This window comes from Lichenostomus cassidix, chromosome 3, assembly GCF_008360975.1.
Source record: "Lichenostomus cassidix isolate B80296 chromosome 3, HeHo_3.0, whole genome shotgun sequence".
Taxonomy (NCBI): Eukaryota; Metazoa; Chordata; class Aves; order Passeriformes; family Meliphagidae; genus Lichenostomus; species Lichenostomus cassidix.
The window spans coordinates 28461518-28477700 of record NC_139483.1 but is presented as its reverse complement, the minus strand read 5'-3'; the positions used below and the strand labels follow the sequence as shown (position 1 = coordinate 28477700).

At 37.8% G+C, this 16183-nt stretch overlaps 1 protein-coding gene across 3 annotated transcripts in view; it reads left to right on the top strand.

Annotated features, from left to right (window-relative positions):
* The window catches only part of DAAM2 (dishevelled associated activator of morphogenesis 2), a 223546-nt gene that overhangs the window by 133143 nt on the left and 74220 nt on the right, over positions 1-16183 (top strand). For all 3 annotated transcript variants that reach the window (XM_085055065.1, XM_085055064.1, XM_085055067.1), the window contains one exon: positions 12207-12281. In XM_085055065.1, coding sequence (XP_084911191.1) covers positions 12207-12281 — 75 coding nt within the window. The remainder of the gene's footprint in view (positions 1-12206; positions 12282-16183) is intronic.

Here is a 16183-nt window from a genome sequence, read left to right as displayed (position 1 = left end):
CCTGTACACTGTCCTGTACTATTGCTATGAGACCAACTCCTTGAAACAGGCTGTAGCAGAGGCTATTTGGTCCTCTCCCAGTGCATGGGATCCATGGTTGCTTTTTGTCTGGGAAGACTTCATGACTTCCTTAGCTCAGGAGGCTGCTGGTGAAACAGTCTGAAATATGGAATCTCTCAAAGTCCCTGAAAATAGACTTGCTTTTAGTTAGCCTAGGGCTCATAATGGAAATCTCATAATGCTGGGAAGTCACAGTGGGAGGATGTTGCCCTTTGCAAACCACGGCATTCCTTCAGCTGGATGTTTGGAAAATGCCAGCAGTTGTGGAGTTAACTTCCTTTTTTCCCACCAGCATCTGTTCCATTTTCCGTTAGCAGAATGACTTCATGCTCAGATGTTTGGAATGATTTGTTAGCTTGATGCTGACATTGGGTCATTTCAGTATCTTTAGTCTAGGTATGGAAGACAGGCACATGACTTCAAAAATTACTTTGCTATAAATGCAAGTAGGCTTAAGAACAGCAAATTCAGAAACTCTGGCCCATGACAAGCACAGGACATGACAGAAAACAACAAAATGCTACAAGAATGTCACTAATGCAGCAAACACACACATTTCCTGATAAATGGTGTACTTGGGTCTTTTCAGTTTAAAAGATCTGTTTGATTGATGATGCCTGTTAATGTGTGTCATAAGCTGAAGTAGTGGCTCCCAAATTTGGGCAGCACCATTAACACAATGTAAAGTAAAGCCTAAAATTATATACATTTCCTTCTGCATCTTTTAAAGCAGAGAACATGTTCTCACTTGAATAAAACTTGAGATTCGTGTAAGACGCTACCTCATTTTTTATAGTTCCATAGAATGAATTTAGACTTTTTTTCTCATCTCGCCTAATTATGATACAAATTTGTTGAGGTTGCACTATTATTTCTTAAGCAGGTCAGCACACTTGCAAAGAAGAATTACCTTTTTTATGGTTTATCATGGAGCTCTTGTAATTGTTTCTTCATGTGTTTTCCTTGTTATTTTTGATTTTATAGTGAAGACCTCAAAGTGATTACTTGAAGAAACAGTATAGTAGGCTTAATGATATTAGAAACTAATCTTAACTTTTTTTTCTTGAAGTCACTCCTGAAATGGTTTAAAGTGTACATTTAGTGTCAAGAAGGGAAAAATGAATGCACATTAAGATGATATACCATTATTACAGCTTGGAATTATGACACCTAAAAGACCACATTGTAGCAGACATAAGAGGAGACAATAAGTTTTTCCAAGTTGTCCCCTTTATTTGGTTTATGTTTTCCATGTTGCAATGCCAGCAGTTGCAGACTCATTTATTTATCCTAGCGTAAGAGGTTACCTTGGGTCAGGGTCTTGAAATTATATATTTATTTATGTGTAATTGAAAAGTATTTTCTTCCCTGCCCCCCATGGGAACAGCATGGAATATTTTTAGTTTCTTCCTCCTTCTCTTCTCTTTCTCCAACAAAAAAACAGTTGTTGCTTAAAAAATGCCTTCCTACATCATTAGTTCAGACTGCTGAAGACATAAATGCCATAAACTTACAATGCTATTTGCTATAGGTATTCTGAGTATGCAGAATTTGTGTGTCCATCTTGCAGGTCTGTGTTTTTCAGATGAACTACTAGTGCTTCAATTGAAGTTAGAACTCAACACTAATCAAGAACCAGGCCCTAAATAGTCCTGAGTTTATACAGTGATACTTAGAAAATTATCATCATCATGCCTAATGTTGGGTTTTGCATTTTGCTTGCCTTCTGTGGGAGTTTGGGAGGACTCGGTAGAAGCAGATTTGACCCTAGCATAAAAGAAAAAAAAAAAAAAAAAGAAAAAGAAGAAAGCATTTATCCAGCTGTCATCCTACTAACATGGTGTAATTTGCTGTACTTAAGAACAAAAATAATGGCAAGCAATCCAATTCTGCTGCATGGGAAGTACATGTAAATGCTGATGCCACTGGATTATATTCTGTCCTTGTCTGTCCTCTTGCAAAAATTCTGATTCTTCACAATCTGAATTTGAGCCAGTCCTGCTGATGGCATGTAAAATAATAATATGTACTCTGTACAGTGCAGTTCTCACTGTTCAGATTAGTCTTTGGTGGATAAGCAAGAGCAAAGAATATGTAAATCACTACCATGTTTCTCTGGTGTGTGAGAAGCAAATTTGGCACAGACCAGGGCTCTCTCTGAATTTCACTTAATGTTCACCTGCCTTTAAAAAGCTAGTGAATACTGAGCAGGAAAAGTTGCTTAATTCTTATCTTTTCAATGAGAAGTTTAGAAATGGGCACAGTAAAGAGTGGTTGTCAGAATATATTGACAGCCATGAAGAGAAAGAAAGAAATTCCCTAGTACCTTCTGGAGAGTTGTTTAGTTTTCATTGCAGTCAGACATGACAGTTTCAGCTACTCACCTTAACTGAGGTGAAATTCACATTGTCTTCCATGATAATTCAGTGATCTGTTGAAAGGCGCCTGACATCCCAAACACTTTGCAGATGTACTGAGAGAAACGAAGGCTGGGAGAAACAGTTTTACCTGAGTTTATGTAAAGGGCAGAGATGGATAAAGCAGCTGAGTGATACACTCAAATACTGGGCTGGCAGCTTAAGAGCCATGGGCCTATCAGACTGTATTTATTTCCTTTGTTTACCTGTCCAAAACCTCCTAACTTTGGCTTGTTTTTCAATAGTGAAGTGTTAAATAATGGAGAAAAATGGAAAATACATTGGGTGCTCTACCATCTTACTCTTGTCATGCTTAGTAAAAGGCCAGAGCAGAAGTGAGCTAAAGCAAGCAGCAGTGTCACTGGAAAAACAGACAGTGGACATGTTATGAACAGTGAAGAGAAACTCTTTAGAATTTGTATTCTAATCTAGGTATTAAAAAGTGCTCTGTGTGCTTCCAGAAGGACTTGTCCTTAAATATCTCTGCGGAATCTAGGTAGTTGTGCCCTAGGTAGTTCCATGTGTCTTTGAGCACAGTAAGTGACATTTCATTCTCATAATCAAGCAACATGCAGGGTGTTTACCATGAATGGTAGGTGACTTAATTTTATTTACAAAAGATTTTAAGTGATTGCTTGTTGGAGATAAACAGTAGGACAAAAAGATAAACTTGGAGGCTGAGTTACAGAGTCTGAGCCCTTCTGTGGCTTTTCACTATGCCTAAAGAATGACAGCAGGAGGAGGAAAGGAAGTGTGGAAGGAGACTGTCCAAGTGACGATATTCTAATGTGGTAGGGATGAAAACAGTGCTGTTGGAAAAGAGACAAGGTAAGCTGGTTGGGTAAGGAAAAAGTCCCTTTCTATATCCACAGAATGTTGACCGTAAGCTGAGCGGGGTTAGTGGAAATGTACACACAGTACCTATATAAACACTGAGTAAGCAGCAGTACAGACAATGCAGAGTTTGGTTGTTAATGAAACAATGGAATATGTCCTGCTACTGCTGCTTAGGGTTTGTTGGGATAGTGACAGATTGTTGGCTTCACCTGCCACTGATTACACACAGTACTGGAAGACCTTGACCCTGACCTCAAGCTCGCTGCAGGTTTGTGGGAACAGAGCTGTGCTTCAGGAGTACAGCCTAAGCCCACAGCCACACACCTGGTGAGCAGGCCATGCCCATGAGAAACATTTGGTTTTCTCCTGAAGACCCTCTAAGTAGAATGATCATGAATTAATCTTCTCACTGGTAGGATTGTCCCTAGTAGACATTTTTCTTCACCTTCAAAAGTGGATGGGCTGAAGAAAGGTAGACTTCTGAGTACTTGTTCATTGAAAGTGCAGGGAATTCATGCATCACCTTATTTGGCAGCCCATTATTTAGATTATACAACAGCAAACTGTCAGTTGGTTGATTTGGGACTTGTGAAAAGTAGACATAAAAGGTATTAAACATGAGTATGGACTTCAGGTGATAGTGCAGAAGGATCTTTATGCAGCAACAGAGTCAGGAGAACTTACTCAACAAGAGACCAGCTTCCGTGGCAGAGGCTAAAGATTCAGCAGAGGAACAACGTTTAATATTGGTACACATTGGTACACTTCAATTTGGCAAGAAAGCTTTGTCCTGAGGGCAGAAATCACTGGATAATTCAGTGTGGCCTCAGCTGTACAATTAAGTAGTTCTGTAAATATAGGGGCAAGTTATCTTCTTGGTCACTTCACACATTATACCCCTAAATTAACGCCTCATGATGGTGGGATTCCCATCCAGTAGCAGGGCTAAATAAGTTTGAAGAGGGACAAGCAGGCTTGTATGATCTGTAAATGATAAGAAGAGGCTTCTTCAGTCAGTGCTGGCAGCAAGTTTACATCTGTCTGTATTGAGGAAAATTATAAAAAGCCAAAAGAAGAGGAAAGAGTAGACAGGTTCTTAAAACTAGAAGTGTACTGTGCAATCCCACTAAAATATAAAGTTCCTTAAAATAGGACTCTCTTCGTCAGTAATCTGTTGTAAGTCTTATGCCAGATGTGTTTATTGTAAACTTAATCTTGGTTTGAACAGTACAGTCATACATTAAAATCAGTGGTTGAGACTTCTGAGGTTTTAGAAAACATTAATTATCTTTCACTCAAAACAACACACCAACAACCTTTCTGCCTGCCCATTATACCATTCTAGTCTATTTTCTATGAGAAAATCTCCTTGTGTATATGCGATGGATCTCCCGTGTTTTCTGGAGGACAAGAAATAAAAGCATGGCTTTCATTACCAATAGGCTGATTTCAATTAGAAATCACTAATTTGAAGTGGCTTTGAGTTTTAGAGGAGTTTGGGAACGACACATGGTGTACAAAGTACCACTTCCAGAGATTCTGTATCATTGGGTGCTTGGGAAGTTAAAAAAAAAAAAAGTGAGGGATGGCATAATTAGTTCAAAACAAAGCATATATTTAACTTAACTGGAAAGTTTTCAGCCCTGGTAGAGCCAACCATCTTTCAAAAATGACTGATAGTCCATTTTAATTTCTAAAGGCTGTGAATTTCAGCAGCACTGAAGCTTCTCTCAGTATTAGAAAATGCTTTCTAAGCAGGAATCCTCATTGTTCATAAATGTATCCCCTTTACACTTTTATACTTTATTACATTTTTTAACAGTGAGTTCCATAGTTTGACAGTATTAGGCATTTTGTAATACAAATAATAATCTGAAGCCTTTGATTCTTCCTTTGAAAGACTGGTTAGTAAGCAGCATCAGAGGTGATAATTAGCTCTGTCAAGTTACTGGCAACAGGGCAGAGCTCAAGCTAAATGAACCAAAAAAAGAAAAAAGAGAAAACCCACCCTGAGATCCATTAGGGAAAACACATCTGTGTCATAATGCCGTGAACTGGAAGCATGTATGGATATATCTGACCTTTCTGAGAGGCAATTAGAACTCCTCAGCTGCATACTCCAGCTGATGATTAATGAATATACTCTTTTAATAAGTTATACAGTAGACTGCTTTTGTGGCAGAAGGATTATTATCTGCACACCAATAGCTTAATTCCAGGGAGGGAAGTAATGTTTGCTTTTCTCAATCTGGGTAAAATGTGCTTAAAAGGCTTGGATATAGCTTCCTTCCCAAAACTCTGAGACTATTTGTGTAAATGCTAGTCATGAAGTCTGAGAAATGAAACAGTGACCACATCTGTGTAGTGAATGGCTCAGTCCTATGGTCTGTGCTGTTTCAAAATTAGCATCTCTTGGGACATGGTTGGTTTTTTGGAGGCATAAACTGTCTGAAAAGCTTAGATGTATTTTAGCTCCACTTCTGAATTAACAATTTGTCCCACATCAGATCAAACACATTTTGTGTCTTTTAATGAAAACACTTTTTATTTGTGAAACTTTGGCTGCTGTGAACTGAGACATAGCCAATAGAATGGACAGTGTGTTAATAAACAAGTAAATGTTTCTTTGAAAGCCAAACTTCTTAAAGTGAAGAAAAGTCAGTAGGTCAGACATGAAAAAAGGGAGAACGGTGATTTGAATGAGAGTGCAATAAAACTTACGTGGATTGATTCCTGGCTGTTCTACAGATTTTCTATGTAAATGGGTACTGTGTAATTATCTGCATCCCATTTTTCCTGTTTCTGCTGATCTCCCTGATAGAGACACAGGAACTCAATACGTTAATTTATTGAAAGACCTTTGTCAGTGTGTGGTGCAAGGTGTTACAAGATTGGATTATAATTGGCATTAATAGCATATGTTGCCATGAGTTGAGAGCAGATGTTGTGATCAGTTGAGTGTTTACATCTCTGAAGGGGAAAAGAGTTGCACTTGTGAGAAATGAAGAACCAGTAATAACCATCTTCCACCCTTCAAGAAAACAAAAATACCACCTTGTTTTTAGTGGCGAGAATGTTAATGTGAAGAGCAAGGGTCATGCACTTCACTTTGAAACAGAACATGGACACGAGTTCATGGACATGAATCATGCACATCTCAGATCAATGTTTTACCACCTAAGTAAATTGTTGTGAAGAGTGTGGGAGGGCTTCAACAAGAAGCAGAGAATCTTTACCCAGAAAAGCTTTCATCTCAATTGATGTAAATCATATTAAAATTTCAGTCAGCTGTCATTAAAAAAATCAAAACACTCCCCAAAACATGCCCAGCTATTTGTAATCAGGATTCCAATTCCCATTGCTTTTCAATGGGAAATTTGAAAACATAGCTAGAGGGGATATGATAAATAACATATTTCACTTTCTCTTAAATTATGTAACTTTCTTGTAATGACTTGAACTCCATGATTTGTATTTTCTGAGCTGTATATGATGATGCTGACCTTTCAGGCCAGGTAAAATAACCCATCTTTCAGCTCTGTGATGTACTCGAATGATGTGTGAAGGCTGTTGAGAGGAGGAACCACACTAACCTTCGTGTGGCTTTTGTAAGGAAATGCACCTCTTTGCGACTCAGATATAAACTTGAGCATGCACTGTCTGGACATGATGCAGTGAACAAGCTTGAACAGGAATTTATATTACAATAGCCTCATTTTATGTTTTCATCTGTGTTTGCACACTGGTTTTATTGATATAGAGGAGATTTCAGTGAACAGTAACATGGTTTCCTGTCCTAGAAAGATTTTAAACCCACATTTTCTAGCATCTGGTGTGTGGCTTGTTCCTGTTCTATTCTAAACAGTGCAAAACAGTAAGGTCAGCTGTCTGCCCTACTGAAGAGACAGGTTTGAGAAGGAAGTTGTGTTGCCAATGAATAGATGTTATCCCAAAAATACCCATGCTTGTCCTGTGACATCCATAACAGATGATGCATTTCTTGATGTGTCTGTTCAAGAAGGAAGTTCTATTTTATAAGTTTGCCTTTTAGAAGGACTTAATGAGTCATCAGCTCTGGAAATTTATTGCAGGGGTGTGTGTATATATGTGTGTGGAGGTAGTGGCAAAGTCCATGTAATGGTTGCACACCCAGGGATGGCAAGCACCTGCTGATGATCCTAGGGAGTTAATATTTGTCAACATTGTATAAAAATAGCCTGGTATAAATGATGGTGGAAATAAGGGAGTGCTGGATTTAGTGTCCGACAGTGTCAGTCTGTTCCTAACTCTGACAATGTGTTTTAATTGTCATGTCAGTATATACACCTCTCTGTCTCCATCTGTAGGAAAGAAGCCTTCTTAAGCTGCTAATTCTGTGCGTGTACTTATTAATGCTTTGACATGCTCAGATTTTCAGGACATGCTCAGAAGAACTGCTCAATATTTTTGGAGTCAGGTTGGTGCAGAGTAAAATAGCAAGGTGTCATCACTGGGAACTGAAACCCAGTACTTGCCCCTAAAGAGCTTCAATGCTGACAATTACTGTATAGGCTTTCCCTGTGCTGTTTCTTGCAAGACTGAAATCATCTTGAAAGAAACACCATATAAACAGAGTCTTTCCTTTTCATGATGCACTCAGCAATGAATATCTGGCATTTCCACATGATCTTTGTAACACTAGTGTTTGGTACTTGCTTTTAGAAAAAGATTTTGCAACAAAGGCAGTGGTCTGTAATGCTTGCTTCAGTCTGTTACGGCAGTCTTTGTATTGCAAATGCTTGTCCCACTGACATGGCATCCACTAAAAGTCTCTGGTCTCTAGAGAACATCTTGCCCTGTGGATCAGGTCTCCCAGGATTTGCGAAAAAGGCTTTTGGGATCAGCTGAGCTGTGCACACAATTCTTTGCTTTATTTTCTTTCATTTTGATTGGTTCAGATGGTCCAAATATTTGCAGAAGTCCATTAAGTCCTATTTGGGATGAAGTCATAAGTTCCACTTTCCACCAAGTCATGGAGCCTGTCCAAATTAGTGTCAAAGCCTATATAATACCTTGGCTATATTGCAGGCTTGTATAGTATCAAGATCCTGTTTTCACAGCAGTTACATAGTTGTTACTTCAGTGAAGAATGATATGGCCCCTTATAAAGTCCACAAGCTGACGCCTGTTTTTTAATGTAATATTTACACTATTCAAGAAGCTAAAAGAAGGCTTTGCTTTAATAGATTCCTTCAGCTAATGTTTTTCCTTATACAGATGGGTTATTGTTTCCAGCTTTTGATACCTATATGGCTTTATATATTAAAGCCTCTTTTTTTTTCCTTTGGTTGGGTTTTTTTCCTTGTCTGTGTCTCCTGGTGCAAGGGAAAGGTTTTGCCATTACCAACAAGTTGCCTTGCATTTTTCTCTGAATATATTAAAAACAAAATGGAAAATCCCCCAGCACCATGTTGTTGCACCCCACTCCACAGACTGAATTGCTTTTTATTTTCAACTCACCTTCCCCTTTTTGAGAGAAAGCCTGATACAGCAATCTCTTAGCATGGGCAGAACGCACCTAATTAGGCAGTTAAATGTTTGAATTTTTTCCCCCAATTGCTCTTTTCCCCAGTTGCTGCAGGTGTGAATGTGACTCCCTTTTAAAAATGTCACTCAGGTGATTGCTGTAAATAACTCTGTGCCACCTAATGACTTCAGGGCCCTGGATAAAACCTGCATGCTCATCCTGAGTATGAATAGCTTTCTGGGACTTCATATTGAAATACATTTTAATACATTATCATTTATGCTAGCAAAGTAAAACACACATTGACAGCCATAAAATTCTGGTGTGAGCAGAGAGTGTGAAAAACCACTGAGACTGAATGGACCCTTTGGCTTAATATGCTTCTATACCAAAACAACTTCAGAAAGTGAGGGCTGCTTAGTGGGGTATCTGCTATAACTTTTTTAACCTCAGCAATATACATCTTCAGTCTGGGCTTTAATTCAGGAAAAAATCTTACATGTTGTGTTCCACTGAAACAATTTTTTCCCCAGTCTTAATTCAAACAGTAGGACTTACAGACTTAGAGTTCAAACTAATTTGTAGTGGATGGAGAATGGTCAAAAGTGGAATGTACTGAGGACCTTGCAAGCTAACCACATATACAGATATAATTTAGGAGATCAGAATCTTCTTGTCATTGGTTCTGATTATGAGATTTTTGGTGGTTTGGGTTCAGGTGGGAAATGTTCAGAATTATGATTCTTTTAATGTATATCCTGATGCTTTTCAGCCTGCATGTTTAACAAAGACATCTAGAAATGTTAGGTGTAGCAAGCAAGCATTTATATGTTTTTTTTTCCCCCTGAAGAATCTTAAGAAAAAAAAGTATTCTAGTTTATTTTGTAACATAAAGGATGAGTTCAGGCATTCCTTTATTTATGTGTGTTTGATTCTTTACTTGGAATTTGGAATTGAGGCAGGAGAAATACAGAGAATACATGTATTCCCTGTTCCGACAGTGTTCTCATCAGCTGTTCTCTGCAAGCAATTATAGTTGTGATTAGGACTTTTTTAATTCTCTGCAGAGAAAAGTTTCAGAAGGGCTTACAAGCACTTCTTGCACTTCAGATGGGTGGCTCAGCCTGGTTCCCTGCAGAATGACCTTACTTCATACTTCTAGATTAGCTTCCCATTTCAGTTGTTCTCTTTGAGGATGATAAGATTATCATATAAAAAGAATGCTGTATTTATCTATTGTGTGTTTTAACTTATTTTTCCATTTTCAAGGTCATATATTGATTTTTGCATGGGAGGTTGAGGTCTGCCAAGTGTAAAACTGTTGTCAGGGTTGTAGTTGCCACTAGGTATTGTTCTGCACAGAAAAGGGCAGCCAAAGGCAGCTTACCAAAAACATGTGATATGGCCATTCTGACTGGCTGTTGGTAGGGAGTTGCATATTTCTGTAATGTGCTATTTGACATAGATATGGGTCTGTCAGGTTCCTGCTTATTGTGGCCAGGAAAGGGAAGTAAGGAAAATCAGCTGGTCTTTTCAATTAATTTGAGAAACATCACCTTGTTCTTAATTGCACCATCTATTATCATGAGGTGGTGTGTGGTGTGTGTGTAGCAATTGTGGATGTAGGTGGTATATCTCACCACTTTGCCAGCCTTTCATACTTTCTCTACAGTGATATTCTTCTGTATGATGCTTTGTTTAATTCCTCTGCTCTTCTTAGTTGTTCAGTTGGGTGCAAGGGATTAATAAGGACTTATGATCTGTACTGTGTGACCTGACACTGACCTAATGTGCCTGTACTGCAGTCCTTCTCTAAATCAGGACAAAGCTGTTTTGTCAGTACCATGAATGGAGATGCTCCTTAGTTTATATGTTGGAAAACCAGGGGAAGAAAGAGAGGGAAAGATGCAAATCTCAGTCATGGCTTTGTTTTTAATTTAAAATATGAAGATTTTGAGTTGTGCAGAACTGTTGTCATGTGTTGGTATGTACCCTGGCCGGAAATTATCAGGTACCAAGGTGTTTTCTGAGTGTGGCTCAACAGGCAGCATGTAGAGCTATTTCTCATCTCTAAACCAAATAGTGGTGGAATAGCTGAGGTACTCTGACAGACCTACACTTTTAAATTTGTTATGTATATCTTCCAGGGTAGCTTTCCTAGTGTGAGTAAGCTTTTCTGCACACACAACATTGGTAAGGTCTGTGCAGTGTTCATACACCTTTGGTCATCCTTAGGATGAATCAAGTGGTTCAATCTCCTACCATATGCTAGGAGCGTTAATGTTAGTTATTTGTAGTTTATAATCGGAGATTAAGATCCTAGAAAGCAATGTTACCAGTGACTCTTACACCTGTCTAGAAATAAATAGATTCATTAGAAGGAAATCTCATTTCCTTTGAGCAGTCAAGGAACAATAAAGAATTGGTTCCTGAGTCAGTGTAGATCTTCTTTTAGAAGGTTGATTGAGATTAGTCTAGTGAAGATGATTTCAGGTGGATTACATGGGAGGTAAGGAGATAAATATTAATACTGCTCCAACTGTATTTGTGAGGATGCTGTTGTGTTCCTTTGCACATTCTGAGATTTTACTTGACTTTACAGGATATAATAAGATTAGGACAGGATAGAATAGAATAAAATATCCCAGTTGCAGGGACCTACAACATTCATCTAGTACAACTGCCTGACCAGTTCAGGACTGATCAAATTAAAGCAGGTTGTTAAGGGCATTGTCCAAATGCTTCTTAAATAACAACAGTCTTGGGGCCTCAGCCACCTCTCCAGGATACCTTTTCCAGTGCCTGACCAACCTCTTTGTAAAGAAATGCTTCCTAATATTCAGTCTGAACCTGTTTTTGTTTATCACATCAAAATTGTGCAGTCTTTTAGCTTCTTTTCAGGTTCCTTGATTTAATTTTTTTTTTCTGTGTAGCAGACATTAAACTCCTTTGTTGGCGAATTACACCATCACCCTAACAATAGAGAGACCAAATAATTTATACGATCTGTCAGTATAAAGATACAAAATGTAAACCTGCTATCTGTAAGTGGGCTATCCTCCTACTTGGAAACATAATTTGTTTAAGGGACTGAGGTTTGCTGCTTAGATGCCAAAGATAACTGTGTCTCCATCAAACTTTATTATTCTGTGTTTAATAATCTGAGCTGAAGGGGATTCTTTTTATCTGACACACTGTGGTGACATTGCTAACTTTACACTTTCAGAAATGTTTGTAATAAATGCCACACATCTGTGTGCATTGTACAAGAACATGGGAGAGATAACACAATAAAGAGCAGAGCAATGAAGAATCCCAGGTGGTGCTTGAGTGGCTTTAATCCTGTGAAGTTGTCTTGTGTAACCTTGCCTAACTTTCTGTTTCAGGAACAAGAAGATCCTAATAAGCTTGCTACCAGCTGGCCAGACTACTACATTGACCGCATCAATTCCATGGCAGCAGTAAGTTACCTCTCCTGCTGAACAGGGAAGATTTCCTACTGTAGGGATGTGTTTCTTTAGGAAGAAATCCTCAAAGGAGAAGAATGTCAGCCCAAAGGCATAACTGCCTTAAAAAAGGGCTTATGAAAGAAGAGTATGGGGATTAAGAAAGAGCCCTGATCTAACAGAACAGTAGATTAGAGAGCACGATAAGCATTTCCAGTTTTTATTGCTACAATACCAAGCACTGAAGGCAATCAAATTAGAGTCTGGAATTAAATTAGAGAGAATATTTGATGAATCATAAAAGTAACTATTTAAAAACTAGGCAAAGTTTTGTTTAGTTGTACGGTTTCAAATTGATCTATAACCAATCTACAAAATAACCCTTAGGTTCTTAGTTTAGTAGAAGAATTAAAGAAAATTGAATTGTTTATATAAGAGAATATCCACTTATATAAGAGCATATAAATAAAGAAGCATAAGGCTGTAACACCTTAGACATAAGATACAAGCCATGAAGGTATTTGAGGAAAACTTTTTGTAATTATCCTGGTTCAATAGCTGTATAATAGGTCTCTTTCTCTGAAACATCCAGTCACCAGTAGAATCAGAACATCTGCATATAGTGTTCATGGATCTCCTTTGATATGGTAGATTTTACATTTTGAAATTTGATTTTTTTTACTGATTTTACAGTCAAATTTGTCCTCCAGTTGCTCATGTGCAGTTTCTACTCAGCTTTAGTTCATGGTTATGCAAAAATGATGGTAGAATTCTGTTCCTAGCATCTTAGCTAGCATACCTTGGTTGTTTACCTACGCTTTTATTTTAGATGTCCAAAGGCTTCTCTGCACCTTTGGTATTGTGGTTATGAGCTATAAAATAATTTCATAAAAATAATGTCTTAATTGATGTTAAATGTGGCAAAAATGATGCATTTCTCATGATGAAATATGTCTTGCCTAGTAAAACAACCCAAGATTTACAAGCTATAATAACTCACATAAGAGGGTAAAAGAAAAACTGCTTTCTACTGAGAGTTGTGAATAAACAAAACTATCACCTTCCTTCATGCCATATTTTCATGGGGCAGAGGAAGGGAATAGAAAGAATATGGACTTATTTTTAGGAAAGACATTGAGCTTTAGTGACTGGCATGACAGTGTGCTTTGATTTCCTGACTGAACAAATTTACTCTACAAGGGCCATTAAGGAAAAAAAATTAGTCTGAAACTTTGCAGTGTTACTGAGCCAAATACTTCTGGTAGGATTTGATCCAAGGCCTCTTGAAATCTACTGAAGTTTTTCCATTGATTTCGGTGACTTTTGGGTTAGTCTTTAAATGATCTTGATGTAAACTTGGAGTGAATATGTATACACCACTGTTGTAAATCTGGAACAGCTCCATGGAATGAGACTATATTTTGGCCTATTTTTCTAATTTTAAACATGTTTTAAGAGCACCAATAAACACCAGCCCTGGTAATGTTGTTTGCATGCCTGAATGCCAATGCCTGAATGATTGATAACCTTTTATTTGGCTTCAAGACTCATAATTGAGTCTTATGTTTGAGGTGTTGAGAAGACACACTGGGGTTAAAACCCCTGCTTCTGATTTACCATTTGGCTGCTTCACTTTTGGGCAGGTGAAACTGAGTTGACTTGATTTTGTAGAAATAGTATCAGCGGAAAACTGGAGTAATACAGCTAAGAACCAGCTCCAACACACTTTAAAAGACATGTTCTGTTCATTATTATTTAGACCTCTGAGATTTCTAACTTTCAAACAGTTATTTTTGGGACCCATATAATTTCAATTCTAAATTTAGTGGTGGGTTTTTTGAATTTTTTTAACTGCATCCAAGTGGAGTTAAACTTTGAAGCTGTGAAAGGAAAACATGTTTCTTGTTGCTTCCTGACATTAAATAGTCTATTTCAGTTTGTGTCTCTTGGGCACTATCAGGTATTGCAATATTTTAATTAGAAATATTGCAAGAAGTATTGGAGTTGAAATGGTAGTAATAATAACTACAGTGTTAGTTTAAAATGCCATAAATCTTGCTTTTAATAAAATCTTATCTTTGCATCTCCTTTGAATTAATCACATAAGAATCTTTTAATATTTGTCGTTTGCATCCATTTTTTATGTCCTTTTGTTTAATTACTAAGTTCTTTTTTTACATATATTAGCTTGGCAAATATGGTTCTCCTACTCACTGACTGAGTAGAAATGACACCTTTGTGCTACTGATATCATTAGGTATCTTTCTGTGGATTTCAGCAGGACAGAGCTCCTATGCTCAAGGATCATTTTCTCAGAAGCCCTGCTGCAGTGTCTCCCACTGTATCTGCCCTTCATAGATTATGTTTGAGAGCAGTGTGGTGATTCCTGACATGTTTGACGTTCCTTACTTGTAATCTTAGACCCCTATGTTGGGAAGCACTTTAGGTCACAAATTCCTGATCCGGTTCAAAAAACCATGCGTTTTATGCACAGTTTTCTTCCTACAATTGTTTCTGTTGCTGTGGCTTTTCAGATTTTTATAGTTTTTAAACCAAATTCTCGCAAGAGCTTATGACTAAAACTGTATCTCTTTACTAGTGTGCAGTTGACAGTGTGTGGAGGCACTGTCGCCAACTGCAGGTAGCCTGACTGAGTAGAACATGGATACACTGTCTTCTAGACCAGTCCTTAAGACAAAGGGACAGCTGCTAATCATGTTTAATTTAGAAAGCAAAGCCTCCAAATTTGTCTAGTCTTCTTATATCTACATGCTATAAATGATACTGGGATGTGGACAGGGTGCAGGCCCACAATAGTAGACCGTTTCCATTATCAATGTCATTGTCATCTGCTGATTCATCAAAACACAGAAGTTTTTTCTTAAAAACAGAGCAGCTAAAAATGTCCCTGTGTTCCCCTGCCCTCCTTGCTACATGACCCTGCTTGGCACTGCAGATAAATGCAGCTCACACTTTCCTGGGGAGGAACAGTTCTGACAGCATTGTGTTGCTTTTCTGATCTTGGCTGTGTGTGCATTTCCACAGAGAGGCTTTCAGGTGAGCAGTAGTTGAAGATCCAGCTTTTCTGGAGAGGTGGCTCAGTTGAGAGTGTGAGACGGGTCAGGATTAATAAATACAGCTGTAACCAAGCCCTTTGCCTTGACTCAGAAAGCATTTGCTCAAGGTAGAGCAGCTTCACAGGAGGATAAAAAGATATATATCTTTGAGCAGAGTTTAGCAGGTGGATGATAACTCTGTCCTCTGAGTCAGATGACATCTGTGTTACTTTGAATTTACTTGCGTAGAAGTTCCATTTTTTTAAAATGACATGTATTCATAATTTATGATTTATACTTATTCTATTAGTTCAGCTTTAATGTAGTTAGAGATGTGGTTTACCTTGAATTTTAACTTACCGTGATGAGAAATCAGAACATCCAGGTTGCTTTTTCACTGTTCATTCTGTTTGTTTCTTACCTTTTTCATTTCACATGTGGGAGGCTATTAAGTAAAATTAGGTCTGTCATACAGTGTATAGTTGATACTGGTTTATGCCCTTTTTTTCTTTTTTTCTCTCTCTTTTCCTCACATACTCTTGTCATGGTCCTTGTGTTTTCCTTCCCAGCAATTTCAGGGAATGATTAGCCCTTAGGATAAGGTATGGGAATAAATCTGTATTTATTCTAAAGTATTTCATTTTAAGTGGAGCCAAAATTTCAAAATAATTTCTTACACTGCTTGAAGTTTTACCTATAAAGTTCCCCATAAATGATTGTTTTCACAAATTCTTGAATTTTTTTAACTGGCAAATCAAGTAACTGGATGCTATACTTTCCCAGGTGATACATTGATCTGGAAAACTTTATATATACAAAATGTGCTTTTAAAAAGAGCCCTATGTATACACCACCTTTTAC